Here is an 18376-nt window from a genome sequence, read left to right as displayed (position 1 = left end):
CTGAAGTTGTGCTTACATAGAAAATACTTGTTTTTACTTGGATTGTGTCTTTCATTGGAGGAGAGAAGGGCTGATGGGGTAACGGGGTGGAGCTCTGACCACCCCGTCACCACTGTGTGCTGCTGTGTGCAAGGTATACGTACATATTATAAACAGGTAGTACAGCTATAGAAACACATAAGGGCTGGGGTGGTGATGATGGTAAAGTTGGTATTCATATTCACCGACAGCATTCTAAGCAGGCAAACCCTTTGGAGAATAACTTGAATGCACAGTTCAAGAGCCATGGGGAGGCTTATAGACTTGACTCCATGATAACAAGTTTCCGGACTCTCCCCTAGACAAGTAATTCAAAATGCAGAAAGGCTTATTTGCACAAAGAGCATACAATTGCAAGCAACCTTTATGTCCCCCAAACAGAAAGTGATTGTATAAATTATAGTACATGGACACAGTGGAATAGTATGCAACCGTTACAAATGAGGAGTAGGAAGATTAGGTAGCCATTTGTAACATTAAAAAATTTTAATGTTTAAAAAATGAATTTTCATTTAATATTGAAAAGAAAATTTTATGCATACCACAAATATGTGAAATTATGTACATAAAACAACCTGGAAGGAAATATACAAAAAACAAAAATAGTTTTTCTAATTTCCAAAGTTTCTATAATATTGGCATTGCTCTTTATTTTAAAAATAAAAGAGAAAAATACATACTGGGTTGACTATGTATTATGTAGTAGAATGACTCCTTGTTTTTGTGGAACTTTGTTAGCAGAAGACAGAGTAACAAGCACTGTATTCTGAGTCAAACTAAAGACCAAAACTGGTCTTTCTGATCTGAAAAAAAAAAAAAAAAGACTTGGGCTTTGATCGTCTTCAGGACCGCCTAAGGGTTTTTAGATTACGTGGGTCCATGACAACTAACCCAAAACATCCAGATAAAAGGTACTGTTGGAGTTCAGAGGCCCTTTTCCATCCTTCTATAAAAACAAATCTCATCATGGCATTCCCCCACCTACAACCTTTCAGTGGCTTCCATCTGCTATCAGAGTAGATCCAAACTGCTTAGCCTCAGTTGCAAAGTGCTTGGTGACTGGCCTCCACTTTCTCTCTCCTGCCCTTTTCTTGCCCCACCCCTCCCCCATTCCCAAGCAGCAATCTGGGCTTCAGCCATCTCCCCTCCTTGACTCCTTGGCTTCTAGTCTGCGTCTCAACCCGTGTGTGTGTGTGTGTGTGTGTGTGTGTGTGTGTGTGTGTGTGTGTGTGTGTGTGTGTGTATGCTCTTCCTGAACACCCCGGCTGCTCACCTGGCCTTCACCTGGTTCAACTCCAGATACCTCCAGGCTGAATTCACCTCATTTCCTCTGTGCTTTCCAACTGCCCAGTGCTTGTTCCCATGGTGGCATGTATCAACCCATCGCATGGTATTTTAAATGTCCCCTTCCCCATCTCTATCCCTTTCTGGACTCTGAACAGAGGGAAATGTCTTGAGGTAAAGAGACTTGGGTTGGATCAGAGGAGAGGTCAAGGTCTGGGTGAGTAAATGAACACAGCGGGGCGGGGGAGGGGAGAGCGGTGGGATTATGATTATTCCTTATGTCTCTGTGACCGTGGCCACCTGTACAAATCACAGTACCTACAGGTTATCACTCTTATTATTAAGACAAGACTGGGGCAAAGGAAGGAAGCTGAACTTGAAGGAATTTGACATACACAGTGTTTCTCAGTTCTGGCTGCACAATCAAAATACTTAGGGGATCTTTGAAAAATACCGGTGTCAGGTCCGGTCCAGGAGAGTGTGATTTAGTTGTTCTGGGGAAGGGCTGGGGCATCTGTCTTTTTAAATGGTTCCTAGTGATTTTTATGGGAACTGGGTTGAGAATGTCTGGTTAGGGGAGTGTAGGGTTAAAGGGCTGGACATATTTGCAACGCGTGTGCAGGGGTGGTCCTCAGGAGTGAAAATAGGTCAGCCAACGTGTCCGGGCTGTTCCCTTGCCTTACACAATATAATTCTTTTCCTCATATCCCAAACGCCTTCAGAGCACGATTCTCAAATCTATAAACACACATAGTCCGTTTATTCTGCTGCAGCAAGAGTAAAGACTAAAGGGGGAAAGTCCATTACTAAACTAGTAACTAGCAAATTATGTCTAGTTTCAGAGAAAAGACCTCGACCTTTTTTGTGGTAGGAAATGAACATTTCTTGAGAGTCCTTCTATGACAGGAGTCTTCACATTGGTTTTAGGGGGCTTCATATAGATTTTCTCGTGAGAAAGAAATGTAGTATAATTTTACAAAGCAAAACCTTGATGTGACTCTTACACTGGGACCAAAGAGGACCAGGCCAGTCTTGGGTAAAACCAGACAGAGGGGGCAAAGGCGGTCCTCAAAGTTCTTCCTTCCACTTTGCCCACAGAGTATGGTATATCCACAACCCTTGCCTCCACCCGCCAGGCATTGCTGCAAACCTTTCTCTGCCTCTTGTGGCATTTTCCTACTCCCAGATCTTTAATAAACGACAATGATGGCATAATGAGATAATCAAGCAAAGTAATATCTGATTCAAGGTTACTGGTCTTATAGAAAATAATGCTTCTCTCTAGTTTAAATTCCAGAGGTTTTTGTGAAGACCCTTAAGGAATGAGCCTAAGATGGGAATCATTTCAGACCCCTTACATGGCAGATAGGGGAGATTATATTTTTAACAGCTTCACTGACATACAATTTACATATCATAAAAATCATCCATCTCAAAATAGCCAAAAGGTAGAAGCAATCCAAGTGTCCATCGATGGATGAATGGATAGGCAAAATGTAATACATACATACATACAGTGGAGTATTTATTTCCTCTTAAAGAGGGAGGAAATTCTGACACGTGGTACAACATGGATGAGCCTTGAAGACATTAAGTGAAATAAACCAATTACAAAAGGACAAGTACTGTATGATTCTAATTATATTAGGTACCTAGAGTTGTCAAATTAATAGAGACAGAAAGTATTATGGTGGTTGCCGGGGGCTGGGGGGAGGGGGAATGGGAAGTTGTTTATTGGGTTTGGAGTTTCAGTTTCACAAGATGAAAGAGTTCTGCAGATGGATGGTGGTGATGGTAGTACAACAGAGTAAATGTACTTAATGCCACTGAATTGTGCACCCCAGAAAGGTTAAGATGGTAAATTTTAAATTATGTGTATTTATAATTAAAAAAATATATAAATTCACCCATTTAACGTGTACAATTCAATAGTTTTTAGTACATTTACAGAGTTATGCAGCCATCACCGTAATCTAATTTTAGAACATTTCCATCACACCCTGCCCTCCACCCCCCCAAAAAAACCCTCATACCCATGAGCAGTCACTTGAGGGAGATATTTTTAACAGGTCATGGGTGTCATGTGTTATTCTTCCAGGACTTGACTTCATAGACTCTTAGAAGGGGCCTTAGAGATTTTAGTCCCACCCCCTCAGATGAACAAATTGAGGCTCAGAGAAGCAAAGTGTCTTGTCAAAGGTCACACAGCAAATTCATCGCCAGAGCCAGGTCTTTTGATTTCCCGTAGAGCTACTTTTTGTAATACAAAAATGCTGTGTCACTTGCTTCCTTCAAATTGATGCTGAGAGTAGATTGAAGGTATTAAGAAGATGTTATCCTTTCCTGCCGTGGACAGATGGGCTCTTTTTCCAGTCTCTCTTCTCACCCACCTGAGTCGGGAAGTACAGAGTAAAGAGAGGAGAGTGGAAAAGTCTGCGACTGTGTCCAGTAATGCTCCTTTGTGCCTTAACTCTATTAGGAAAGAGCTATAATGAGTCTTGTGGAGAATAATGTCGCAGCCTCTCTTAGAAGAGAGATTGGAAATACATCCAGGTGCAGGGACTTTACTTAGGAAAGATGCTGCCTTTTGTGGAGGTGGCTGGGGTAACCAGTGTCAAACAGCAACACCATGTATCAGAAATGCCAAGGTCTTGGGCTGGCAGTGGTGGTCATTATGTCTCTTGTCGTCGCATGATTGCTGGGAAACAGCAGAGGAAGTGAGTTGAGGCTTCTATACATCCTGCCACTTTCTGCTTCTTGCAGAGCCTTGGCCAGGGCAGTAGTTGGATGAAAGTTGGGGTTTGGAGTAGGGTGAAGGACTAACTTTGTGAGCAAGAGCCTTCAATGTTCCTTCTGAACTCACTGAAACATCTTCGGCTGCCCTTATTTCCTGGAGGGTTGCTGGAGAGGCCTCTGTGGTTGCTAAACATGGAGAACGAGGCCAAGGAAAATCATGTAGCTATGGACTCAGAAATATCTATACCAAGTCCTGAAGCCTAATCAGGGCAAGATTCAGGCCTCTTTTTTCTTCTGTCCTTTGGTCTCTCTGGGAATTCAATCTACCCTCCTCCTCCCTGGTTACCACTCTAACTCACCCCAGGATGATGTAGGCCTCCAGGAGTGCTTGGAATTTCTCCAGCCGGGCTCAAGAGGCAGGTACTCTAAACGTCCTGTGAGTTTCCATCATGATGAGACACACCTGACGGGAGAGATTGCTGTGGGGAATGACACAGGTTTCTAGACAATGGGGGACACTGCCTGGATTATTCATTTTTAAACTCCTGGTGCCTAGCAGAGTGCCTGGTGTGTTTGTTTGCTGAATGAATAAGTAGTAACGTTTCACATCAAATGATGCATTGTTATTTACAAAGTGATTTATTTTCCCTGCATGAATTTATCCTCACAAGTGCCCCTACTTTACCCCTGGAAGGTAGGCAAGACTGTTTCACAGATGAGGTCACATAACTGTAGGTTGGAGAGGTGGCTTTCAGACTCTTACTCTGTTGGCATTTTTATGCAGGTGTCTCACTGAGACGGCCCTTCCTAAAATACCCTAAGAGAGATATGTATAGGGAGTCAGATAGACATTTGTGGTCTCTGCATTTTGTTCCTAAATCTGGGGTAGATGTATTCTTCATCTAAGTCTCTCACTAATGGTATTATTTTCTGCTGTTTGCTAATCACTGCAGGTGTATAAATTTTCTATTACATCTTGAGTTAAATAGAATTTCAGGGCTAGCCTGGTAAACTGGCGAATCCTCATGTAGTTTGTAGTAGCTATTTCCTGATGGAGATTTAGCATCATACACTATCGTATCTAATACAGTTTTTGGTTCATACACTATTGCATCTAATGCAGTTTTTGGTAATTTCAATTAACTAGATTGTAGCTTTATGGCCCTGGGTCTTCAAGAAACACATGTTCCAACATTCTCCCTGCCTAACGATATCCTTACTCTTGTTGAACTTCTATGACCTTATTGGAAATCAATGCTTCTGATCTTCCAAATGTATTGTTGAGGAGAGACCTAGACGAAATCACTATACAAAATGCTTTGAGATTGCAGGATGTGGAGAGCGTGCTATCCTTAAAATGAATGATTTTGCTTGGAGGTAAACCACGTTTTAACTCTGCGTGTGTATTGTGCACGAGGGAATTTCTCTGTGCAGAATAATTTTCGCCCAATAATTCGCACGATCACAGCACTTCTGGTAGCAGGTATCTCCTAACTCCCCTGCAGCAGCTTGGCTAAAGCGAGCTTTCCTCTCCTAGCAACTGTTGCTAGGAGGGGCGTGGCTTCGGAGTCGGGCGAGGACGCGTTAGGCGGCCCGCTCCCTCCGCACCGCCCCCCAACGGCGTAGACTACACTTCCCGTGATGCTCGAGGGTGGTCTCCGTAGTGACGCATTTGGTGTTCGCGGAGGGGGAGGGGGAGAAGGAAGGCGGGGGCGGCGGCTGTGAGGGGGGGTCGTGCTCTTCCCATGTCCCCGACTCGCGCTCCGGCAGCTGCCGCCGCCGCCGCCGCCATGTTGGCTTGAGGGGCGATGACAGGAGGCGGCTGCGGCGTCGGGTACTGAAAAGTGGAGGAGGAGGAGGAGGAGGAGGAGGAGGAGGAGAGACAGAGCTCTGAGAGGAAGCGGTTCCCGGACTGAGGAGAGGAAGGACCAGGGCTCTTCCGGGGCCCAGCCGAAGTCGGCGTCGCGGGGAGCTCGCGAGGCCGGGGAGGGGAGGGGAAGGCGGAGCCGGGGGAGGCGGAGGCGAGAGAAGAGCGCCGGGAAGCCGGAGACTATGTGCCCTGAGCCCCGCGGCTGCCCGGAGGCGCCCGCGGCCTGAGCCCCGACGGGCCGTGGGGTCTCCTGCCGGGCCGAGCGCCCCGCTTTCCCCGCTCGCCGCCCCGGCTCTCCGGCCCGGGCTTGCGCTTCGGCTGCCAACGAGTTAAATGCCCTCCTTGAGCGCGGGTTTCCGCGGCCCGGCTGGCAACGCCGGCCGCGCGAGTTGAGCCGTTTCCCCGCGCCGTCCGCCGGGGGACGCGTCCATGTGTAGCCACATAGTTACCTGTGTACCGCGGCGCCGGGGCATTCTCCTCCTGCTTAATGAGGACTCGACTTGGGAGCAAGTGTGAATCACTGCCGGGCTGGGAAAGGAGGAAGACGATTTAACCCCCTCCCACCCCGCTCCATGTCCGTGTGTCACTCGGCTCGGTCCACCTGGCGCGGCCGGTCCTGGGGCTGCTGCTGCTGACGACGGCGACGGGGCTGCCACCCCAGGAGTTCCCTCCTGCTCTGGCCACACCGCTCCCGGCGATTGTTCCTCTTCGCTCGGAACCTCGGCCCGGCCGGCACTTTGGCTCCGAAAGAACTTATTTTAGGGGGAAGCACGTCTCGAATCAGTCAAGATCGTGAAGGTTGATTTCTGTAGCTCGAAGATTTCTCTTTTTTGTTTGTTGCTGTCTCTTTTTGATTTTTTCTTTTTCGGCGTAAACATCTGGGTATATATCAAACGGCAAGATGTCCAGTAATGTCCCGGCGGATATGGTAAGTGAAGGATAAGAGTTACGACACCCTTTGATTTAATTGTGGTTTCCAGTCTTATTTAATCAGAAAGGATACAGGCGTGGGGTGAAGGTTTGCGGGGGACTGTTGAAAAGACACGGTGCTGGGAGATCTGGAGAAGTTGGAGGGTCTGGTGTCCCTCTTGAGGAAGTACTGCTTTTAATGCGGATTTTTCTCATTTGTGTTTTCTAAATGATTAAAGACAATGGAGAAGTTGGGAACATGTAGCAAGGTAGCCTGAAGTGAAGAAAATCTCTTCCTCTTTGCTAGAAGCCTCTGAACACTTGTGTCTTTAAAGCTTCTGAAAACGTCAGTGGCAGTGGGCAGAGCTCAGGACGGGTGTCCCTGCTAGATACAGAGGTGGGCAGGGAAACGGGAATCTTGCTCGGTGGCACTGATCATTATTAATGCAGTAGGTACAAGCTTGATATTTCCAAAAACAGGGACGTGTCATCTCTTGGAGAGAAACTTGACCAGAATTTGCTGTGAGCTTTTTGAAACGTCTGGGTGAACAAGTATGGCAACAGAAATATTAAGACGTTTTGGAATTTTCACAAGTCTAGGCTGGCTGTATTTTGGTACTTTTAATGAATATTCCAGGACTTTTAGTACCGAATATTTAGTAGTATTACATCACTGGACTTTTAAAAGCTCATAAAACACATTATTGATTGAGCCTTGATCCTGGAATGTTAAGAACCTGAAACAAAAAGTACTCTGCATAAAGGTTAAGGATACGAGACTGTTGACTAACAGGAACCATGTAGGTTTACAGTGCTGGGAGGTGGGTTTGTGTGAGTGTGAAATTACACTTTGCTGTCCTAGGGTCAAACGTAATGCAATTAACAGGAAGGTGAATAATCTTGTTTATGAAAGAATTGAAGTTAACATAGTTATGCTCACTTACATGAAGTTAACATTTGAGTGTTTGCATATTTCAGCGAAAGATCAAAATTGAACTTTCCTGGTGATTAAATTTTAAAATGACAGCTGTTTCAATAAGAGTGAACCTCATTTACAGGCTGTAAAATAAAAATTAAATGGTTCTAACTGGCATCATTTGACCTTGGTTTAAAGACATTTTGCTAGCGTTTGATTTCCCTTTTAGTGCACTATTTAAATGCAAAGGAACCACAGTGTTCTGTCTCTTGGGTGGCCACATAGCAACCTTACACCCTCCTTCCTGATTCTTAAAACTCGAACACTGTCCTTTTAGTTTTCCCTTCCCTCCTGGTGTGCACACGGGAGAATAGTCTACGGCCTGCTTAAGGATAGCTGGACTTGATTTCCTCCACCCTACTGGCGAAGTTGCCTGGAGAGGTCTCTGGACGGAGCTGGAAAATGCTCTCTCCTCTGTTGGATAATTGCTCTTGTGGGCTCATCACCTCCAGCAAAGATTGGCTCTCTCTCTAAAGCCTCCATCTTATATCATCATGCGCACTGTGAGATATGATCACCCTACGTACTATTTATCTGTCACAGAAGTTGTCGTGAAATAGATTTGTGTCATTAAAACAGTGCCACAACTTTATTTAGGCCCAGTGATGAAGAAAAGCTGGAATGTGGGTAGCATCAGTCACAGATTGAGATGATTTGGGGAATACTGTTTCCAAGTCAGAGAGAAGGCTTGGAAGCTAGTGTTCGGCTCAGGGGACTGGGAAGTAGTGGCAAGGTTTTATTAATAGCTGCAGTTATAAAATACGACTATTTCTGTTTCAGACTGTATTTTAAGGCCTTGATGATTCTTTGGTGCTTTGAGATCCCTTGATTAAAGGTGATATGCAAGGGCAAAGCAGTATTATGTAATAAACATATAATGCCCTGGTGATGCTATTTCAGAGTGTATCTAAGGTACAGCTCAGATTAGATGGTTCTGAATATTTTTTATGTGTCATTTTCTAGTTGTCCAGCTTGTTGGAGGTCTTGAGGGTTTTTTCCAGCGTTAAAACCTTTTAAACCTTCATTTGCTAGTACTTACATTGCATTTTTGCTTAAGAAGTGCCTTTATTTGATATGTACGTAGAATCCTCAACGTTTTGAAATATGACATAAATACTGGTTGAAAGTTGTCGATTAAATGCTTCATATTTGTTCAACTTCTTATTATTAGTAATTGACAATCTGCATTTACATCCGTGACTTAAAGTGAGAAGACTTTTACCACTCTTGGAGAGCATCAGCTGGTCCACTCCCACCTCTTTCCACACTCTGACATTTCCCTTGAAGTACAACTCTTAAGTGACCAGGATACACACCCTTGCAAGTGCGAATACATGCATTTTTGCTAGATGCAGTAAAAATGTCAAGTTTCTCAGTAGCAACAGTTCGTATGTGCTATTTAGAAACAAATGTTACGCTGTTTCACGTGTTAATGGTGCTTGTCAGTTGTATAGGAAAATACTGTTTAGGAGACGAGGTGGGGCAGTGAAGTTATAACCCCTATCATGTTTTCATTGGAGATAGTTCATTCCCGAGCTATAATAATTGCTAAATCATTTGATGTTTTTGGTAAAGTCTTCTTACGGCGATTATTGTGACTCACTTTAAAATCGATTTTTTAGCATCACTTTTGTATTTCGTAAATATAACTAACATTTAAAATTTATTTTTAAACATTCAGTAAATTTTTTTGTTTACCATAAGTAGTCTCTTTCTTATAATCCAAATTGAGCAAGCCAGTCTTTTGGGGGTGGGTGGGAGTGGTACCCCCAGTGAATGGATTTGCTATATTCTTTACAAAAAATAATTTGCAGTTGATACTTTTTCAATAAACATTCTGTAAAGATGTCCTATAAATTATATAAATGTGTTTACTTAAAATGTTGGCTTTTCCTTTGCTAAGAATGATTGAGTTTGAACTAAGAGATTTACTAACATTCCAGTATAATAACTTATTTGTGAGAAAAATCTGAAAATATCTGAACAGAATATCATTATAATACATTGTGTTTAAATGATTCATTTTTTTCCCCCTCAGCGCAAATCATAGTTCATGATGGGGCAATATTCATTGTTTATAATTGTAGCATGAATTATGTTAATGACTTAGGCTTTTCTGAAAGAAAACGTTTACACTTTCTGTTAGTAATAAAGCCTAAGGCTGGGTAGGTAAGCTGGTAATTTCGTTTTCTGGATTTGGAAAGTTATTAAGAAATAAATTATTGTATTTATAAAACTATTATATAAGACATTTGAACTACGATTTAGAGCTTTGGACTGAAATTATACTTTATGATATCTGTAAAATTGAAAACCCTACCTAAGAGAGACATTGACAATTAGTGTGAGAATAATGGCAAAGCAATTTTGGTTATTCGAAATGTTTTAGATGATAAAATACAGAAAAACCCTGTATCTTTTAAAACTATTAATGTAAAATTGTAGCAGATGTAACCATATTTAGTCTGGGGTTAAGTGAGTTAATAATAATTTGAGTTTTTTCAGTGCTTAATGAATATTTTTATTGTAATGTCATATCTGTAACATTTATGGAAGAAATATTGGAGCCCTCTAGTGGACAGGAAATTATTAAAATGAATTTCTTTTCAAACTGAAGTTTTATCACTTTTCCAAGTTAAAATGACAGATATAGAGTATGCCAGGGGAAAATGTCATGCTCGATAAAGGTCTAGAGAATAGAAAAAGTTTAACTTTGAAGAAAGGGTATATTAAGATCTAATGCCCAAACAAGGCAAAAACAACAAATAACATACAAGGGAATCCCCATAAGGTTAACAGCTGATCTTTCAGCAGAAACTCTGCAAGCCAGAAGGGAGTGGCAGGACATATTTAAAGTGATGAAAGGGAAAAACCTACAACCAAGATTACTCTACCCAGCAAGGATCTCATTCAGATTCGATGGAGAAATTAAAACCTTTACAGACAAGCAAAAGCTAGGAGAATTCAGCACCACCAAACCAGCTTTACAACAAATGCTAAAGGAACTTCTCTAGGCAGGAAACACAAGAGAAGGGAAAGACCTACAATAACAAACCCAAAACAGTTAAGAAAATGGTAATAGGAACATACATATTGATAACTACCTTAAATGTAAATGGATTAAATGCTCCATCCAAAAGACATAGACTGGCTGAATGGATACAGAAGCAAGACCCGTATATATGCTGTCTATAAGAGACGCACTTCAGACCTAGGGACACCTACAGACTGAAAGTGAGGGGATGGAAAAAGATATTCCATGCAAATGGAAATCAAAAGAAAGCTGGAGTAGCAGTTCTCATATCAGACAAAATAGACTTCAGAATAAAAACTATTACAAGAGACAAAGAAGGACACTACATAATGATCAAGGAAGGGATCAATCCAAGAAGAAGATATAACAATTCTAAATATTTATGCACCCAACATAGGAGCACCTCAATACATAAGGCAAATGCTAACAGCCATAAAAGGGGAAATCGCCAGTAACACAGTCATAGTAGGGGACTTTAACACCCCACTTTCACCAATGGACAGATCATCCAAAATGAAAATAAATAAGGAAACACAAGCTTTAAATGATACATTAAACAAGATGGACTTAATTGATATTTATAGCACATTCCATCCAAAGACAACAGAATACACTTTCTTCTCAAGTGCTCATGGAACATTCTCCAGGATAGATCATATCTTGGGTCACAAATCAAGCCTTGGTAAATTTAAGAAAATTGAAATCGTATCACTTATCTTTTCTGACCACAATGCTATGAGACTAGATATCAATTACAGGAAAAAATCTGTAAAAAATACAAACACATGGAAGCTAAACAGTACACTACTAAATAACCACGAGATCACTGAAGAAATCAAAGAGGAAATCAAAAAATACCTAGAACAAATGACAATGAAAACACAACAACCCAAAAACCTATGGGATGCAGCAAAAGCAGTTCTAAGAGGGAAGTTTATAGCAATACGATCCTACCTCAAGAAACAAGAAACATCTCAAATAAACAACCTAACCTTATACCTAAAGCAATTAGAGAAAGAAGAACAAAAAAACCCCAAAGTTAGCAGAAGGAAAGAAATCATAAAGATCAGATCAGAAATAAATGAAAAAGAAATGAAGGAAACAGTAGCAAAAATCAATAAAACTAAAAGCTGGTTCTTTGAGAAGATAAACAAAATTGATAAACCATTAGCCAGACTCATCAAGAAAAAAAGGGAGAAGACTCAACAGAATTAGAAATGAAAAAGCAGAAGTAACAACTGACACTGCAGAAATACAAAGGATCATGAGAGATTACTACAAGCAACTATATGCCAATTAAATAGACGACCTGGAAGAAATGGGCAAATTCTTAGAAAAGCACAACTTTCTGAGACTGAACCAGGAAGAAATAGAAAATATGAACAGACCAATCACAAGCACTGAAATTGAAACTGTGATTAAAAATCTTCCAACAAACAAAAGCCCAGGACCAGATGGCTTCACAGGCGAATTCTATCAAACATTGACAGAAGAGCTAACACCTATCCTTCTCAAACTCTTCCAAAATATAGCAGAGGGAGGAACACTCCCAAACTCATTCTATGAGGCCACCATCACCCTGATACCAAAACCAGACAAAGATGTCACAGAGAAAGAAAACTACAGGCCAATATCACTGATGAACATAGATGCAAAAAATTCTCAACAAAATACTAGCAAACAGAATCCAACAGCACATTAAAAGGATCATACACCATAATCAAGTGGGGTTTATCCCTGGAATGCAAGGATTCTTCAATCTATGCAAATCAATCAATGTGATAAACCATATTAACAAATTGAAGGAGAAAAACCATATGATCATCTCAATAGATGCAGAAAAAGCTTTCGACAAAATTCAACACCCATGTATGATAAAAACCCTCTAGAAAGTAGGCATAGAGGGAACTTACCTCAACATAATAAAGGCCATATATGACAAACCCACAGCCAACATTGTTCTCAATGGTGAAAAACTGAAACCATTTCCTGTAAGATCAGCAACAAGACAAGGTTACCCACTCTCACCACTGTTATTCAACATAGTTTTGGAAGTTTTATCCACAGCAATCAAGAGAAGAAAAAGAAATAAAAGGAGTCCAAATTGGAAAAGAAGTAAAGCTGTCACTGTTTGCAGATGACATGATACTATACATAGAGAATCCTAAAGATGCTACCAGAAAACTCCTAGAGCTAATCAATGAATTTGGTAAAGTAGCAGGATACAAAATTAATGCCCAGAAATCTCTTGCATTCCTATACACTAATGATGAAAAATCTGAAAGAGAAATTAAGGAAACACTCCCATTTACCATTGCAACAAAAAGAATAAAATACCTAGGAATAAACCTACCTAAGGAGACAAAAGACCTGTATGCAGAAAACTATAAGACACTGATGAAAGAAATTAAAGATGATACAAACAGATGGAGAGCTATACCATATTCTTGGATTGGAAGAATCAACACTGTGAAAATGACTATACTACCCAAAGCAATCTACAGATTCAGTGCAATCCCTATCAAACTACCAATGACATTTTTCACAGAACTAGAAGAAAAATTGCACAGTTTGTGTGGAAACACATATGACCCCGAATAGCCAAAGCAATCTTGAGAACGGAGCTGGAGGAATCAGGCTCCCTGACTTCAGACTATATTACAGAGCTACAGTAATCAAGACAGTATGGTACTGGCACAAAAACAGAAATCTAGATCAATGGAACAGGATAGAAAGCCCAGAGATAAACCCACGCACATATGGTCACCTTATTTTTGATAAAGGAGGCAAGAATATACAATGGAGAAAAGACAGCCTCTTCAATAAGTGGTGCTGGGAAAACTGGACAGCTACATGTAAAAGAATGAAATTAGAACACTCCCTAACACCATACACAAAAATAAGCTCCAAATGGATTAAAGATCTAAATCTAAGGCCAGACACTATAAAACTCTTAGAGGAAAACATAGGCAGAGCATTCTATGACATAAATCACAGCAAGATCCTTTTTGACCCACCTCCTAGAGAAATGGAAATAAAAAGAAAAATAAACAAATGGGATCTAATGAAACTTAAAAGCTTTTGCACAGCAAAGGAAAACATAAACAAGACGAAAAGACAACCCTCAGATTGGGAGAAGGTATTTGCAAATGAAGCAACTGACAAGGGATTAAACTCCAAAATTTACAAGCAGCTCATGCAGCTCAATATCAAAAAAGCAAAAAACCCGATCCTAAAATGGGCAGAAGACCTAAATAGACATTTCTCCAAAGAAGATACACAGATTGCCAACGAACACGTGAAAGGATGCTCAACATCACTAATCATTGAGAAATACAAATCAAAACTACAATGAGGTGTCACCTCACACCAGTCAGAATGGCCATCATCAAAAAATCTACAAAGAATAAATGCTGGAGAGGGTGTGGAGAAAAGGGAACCCTCTTGCACTGTTGGTGGGAATGTCAATTGATAAAGCCACTATGGAGAACAGTATGGAGGTTCCTTAAAAAACTAAAAATAGAGCTACCATATGACCCAGCGATCCCACTACTGGGCATATACCCTGAGAAAACCATAATTCAAAAAGAGTCATGTACCACAATATTCATTGCAGCTCTATTTACAATAGCCAGGACGTGGAAGCAACCTACGTGTCCATCAACAGATGAATGGGTAAATAAGATGTGGCATATATATACAATGGAATATTACTCAGCAATAAAAAGAAACGAAATTGAGTTATTTGTAGTCAGGTGGATGGACCTAGAAACTGTCATACAGAGTGAAGTAAGTCAGAAAGAGAAAAACAAATACTGTATGCTAACACATATATATGGAATCTTAAAAATAAAAAAAAAAGGTTCTGAAGAACCCAGGAGCAGGACAGGAATAAAGGCGCAGATGTAAAGAATGGACTTGAGGACACGGGGAGTGGGAAGGGTAAGCTGGGACGAAGTGAGAGAGTGGCATGGACATATATACACTACCAAACGTAAAATAGGTAACTAGTGGGAAGCAGCCACATAGCACAGGGAGATCAGCTCGGTGCTTTGTGACCACCTAGAGGGGTGGGATAGGGAAGGTGGGAGGGAGACACAAGAGGGAGGAGATATGGGGATGTGTGTATGTGTATAGCTGATTCACTTTGTTGTAAAGCAGAAACTGACACACCATTGTGAAGCAATTATACTCCAATAAAGATGTTTAAAAAAAATCCAAAAAAAAAAAAAGATGTAATGCACAGATTTTCTCTTTACTTACATCTCTTCTTAATTTTTCTTTCTCTTGCTGGAACTTCTTATTCCCAGTATAAGTTGGGAGGTTTTATGAAGCTAAAGGGTAGATAGTACCATTTATGTGTATATACCTATACACACACACACACACACACACACACACACACACACGTAGGTGACTTGATGAATGGCTTATTAATTAACATATCTCTTATGGAGTGTTTCTCTAAATTGTTTTACTTGAATGTGTCTTAAATTTGGTGTTCTGAATTAGGCATTTTTATTGAGAAAACAAATGACACATTATTTCCCTCTGCTTTGAATGCCTTTTCCTTTCTAGCTCTGAATCCTACTCAAGCTCATGTCCCTCTCCTGTGAAAACGGTTTTTAGTTCATTCTAGTCCACAGTGATCTTTCCTTCCTGTGAACCATTTTCTGTCTGTGTATTTCAGATTCTTACGTGATGTCAAATTTACATGAATATGTGTCTTACCTTTATTATATCTCCTGTGATTTCTAAAACAGAATAGACGTTTAAAAACTGTTGAGAGTTTTCTTGACTCCTAAAGCATTACTCTCTCTGTTACTTATGGGAAAGGTAAATATTGTCCCATACTACTACTACTTATAATAATGGTGTTAAATATGAAGTCTGTGATGTCTGCTTCTATTACTACTTGGAATATGAAAAATATATTTTTAGTGTAAGGCTTGAAGTTATTTTAAATTATCGATAAAGTACTGACGGCTCTACTTGTTTTCGTAACATGGAACAGTAAATATGATTTAGGAGACTGAAGTATATACTTCTTAAATATGCTCTTTAAGAATTCCTCTCATTCTGAGGGGGGAAAAACTGAAAGTGACTAGAATTCATGGTAACTGGAAACCCTGGGTAATAAATTTTTCTGAATCAGTAAATTTTTTGAATACATAAAGGTTGTTTTGGGGAATATCCCAATTTATTTTGGATTACTGTCCTATTTGCTTACGTGTAATATGCTACGCATAATTTACTTTCCATGACTTAGAGCCATCATTTGAATAATATTGATTCACTTCAGTGAAGTTCATTGACTCCTTCACTGTGTAATGTAGTATCATTATTCTATAAACTATAGCTGTCATACCCTCAGCATCTAATATAGATTGTGAAGCCTTATGCCCCTTCACTACTAGTAAGTTACAAAGTGAGATGAGGCAAGTCAGTTGCGATGTGAGAATAAAAATATTAGAACTTCTAGTTGTTATTTTGTGTTCCAAAAAGAGGGAGGAATTGAGGTTTTGTATTAATATATGGATTGGATCTGAAAAAGCCTCCAGGCTTTTCTAGGTCCTCGTTCTCATGAGCATGGTTTGCTGGGGGAAGGTGTGGGAATTTTGTAATGTAGAGACCAACAGCAGCACCATGAGTTTCTCAAAGTTTCTGCAGCTTCTCTGTCATAGTATATTACATAGTTACTTCTAAAAACACTTTTTAAAAGAATCTATGATACTTTGTATGGAAATGGGGAGCAGAGGTTCACTGTCAAAGTACTTAAAGAATTGTAGAACTCAAAGCTGAATTACACATTTTTATTTTACAAAAGATGAATATTTTAGATGCTGATCTTTTCCATGATGGCAAGAAGCTATCAACAGTATGCTACCTAGCAGATAATTTTTAGAAAACAATTAGTTGTCTCTTTAAGGCAAAATTGACATTTTTAACCAGTAAGTGAAAAAAAATACCTGCTTTTCAGAAGAAGTGTTATGGAGAGAACATTTGAAAACATCTTTAGACTTTTCCAGTCTGTTGAAAAATCTTCATCATAGAGAATTTCAGTGGGCTTTAGACCCATTTATTAGAAACGTAAAAAGCAACACATTTTCCTTAGTTTGCAAAAATATCTGACTGACATGAGGTAAAATAAAATTGTGATAACACTGACATCAAGTAACTGACTTAACAAAAACTTGTGCATATTTAGTGATACAATAGAAACGTGATACGATTTTGTGAAACAGTAAGTGACATAGTCTTCTATATGGATCTGTGCATTTGTGAGCTAGGTTTTTCAGTTAGGACTTAACGACTTCTCTTAAAACCAAGTCTCAGAGTACATTGAACTTTACAAAAGGGGAAAGCAAGATTTTAAAAAATAAAGAGGCGTATTCAGTAACAGTGCTCTTACTTGGTATGTTAACAGTAATAGTATTTTTAGTGATTGCAATATTAAAACAGATAATGTTTAAAATAGTTAATAATTAAAACAATATTTTAATCTTTTAATTCTGTTTTAGTATACGTTTTATAATATACATAAAATATATGGTTTATAAATGAATATATATATTGGCAGTATATGCTGAAGTATTTTATAGTTTAAAATACTTAAAAAGTTTATTAGAATAAAATGTGTTAAAAATGAGCAAATGGTGTCTAAGTGAGATTTTTAGGAGTTCTTACGGTAAAGTGCATAATCTTTATTTCATGGACTTGATCATGTCTGTCTTGGTTGCTTAGAGTTCTGTTTACTTCAGGGCTTATCTCTTTTGGCTGTTAGCTGTGTTTTGCAGAGATGTAGATTCTTGCAAGGATGAACTAGGTAGATGATTAAAAAAATACAATTACATGTATAGCTTTATTTTGAGCTCATAAGGGAGAGATGCTAACATTTGTCGTGTACTAGCAGTTTCCCAGGCAGATGCTCGGCATTTTACAGGATAACATTTAGTTTAATCCTCTCAGTGACCCTGGATAAATAGGTTGGTATATAGAAAAAGCAGCAGCTATTGCCCACCAAGTGAAGACCACCAGGAATACATCTGTAGTGGAACGAGTCAGGTTTACTGACTTGCTGCAGCGAGGAGGAACCTGTGCTGAGCAGCCGCGTGGGCTCCTAAGAGGGTATCGGAGAGGTTCTTGCTGGGGTTTGGACTGTGCCTGATGATTCTGATGAGAGAGCGGGGGAAGTGGAGACCAGCTCTGGACTGAATGCTGCGTACACAAAGTGGAAGTGGGTTGGTAATCAGATCTTTCAGCTGTCTTTGTTTAGAGTCAGGAGAAAGGAAGGGGGCTGGAGGAGAGTGTTAGTCATTTTGGAGCTGTAGAGTGGCCCTGGGAGAGTTTATTACCTGTCGGTCTTCTGTTGGCCTTGTCTGTCTCTGTCTTTTAGAGGCATCACAGTGCGATTGTCAGCAGAGCTGTTTTTACTTTCTCACAACCTAGGTTCAGAGAGGGTAAGGAACTTTTTTGGAATCAGGAGTAGCTAGGAAAATGCAGAGCTAGGGTAGGAATTTGGGTCTCA

The 18376-nt window shown here is 40.2% G+C and overlaps 1 protein-coding gene across 2 annotated transcripts in view; it reads left to right on the top strand.

Moving 5' to 3' along the window:
• Positions 1–5759: 5759 nt before the first annotated feature.
• The window catches only part of UBL3 (ubiquitin like 3), a 69689-nt gene continuing 57072 nt past the window's right edge, over positions 5760–18376 (top strand). For both annotated transcript variants that reach the window (XM_068526649.1, XM_068526648.1), the window contains exon 1: positions 5760–6857. In XM_068526649.1, the coding sequence (XP_068382750.1) occupies positions 6831–6857 (27 nt within the window). In that variant the 5' untranslated portion in view covers positions 5760–6830. The remainder of the gene's footprint in view (positions 6858–18376) is intronic.

This window comes from Eschrichtius robustus, chromosome 18 (assembly GCF_028021215.1).
Source record: "Eschrichtius robustus isolate mEscRob2 chromosome 18, mEscRob2.pri, whole genome shotgun sequence".
Lineage (NCBI taxonomy): Eukaryota > Metazoa > Chordata > Mammalia > Artiodactyla > Eschrichtiidae > Eschrichtius > Eschrichtius robustus.
This window is presented reverse-complemented; position numbering and strand designations above follow the sequence as displayed.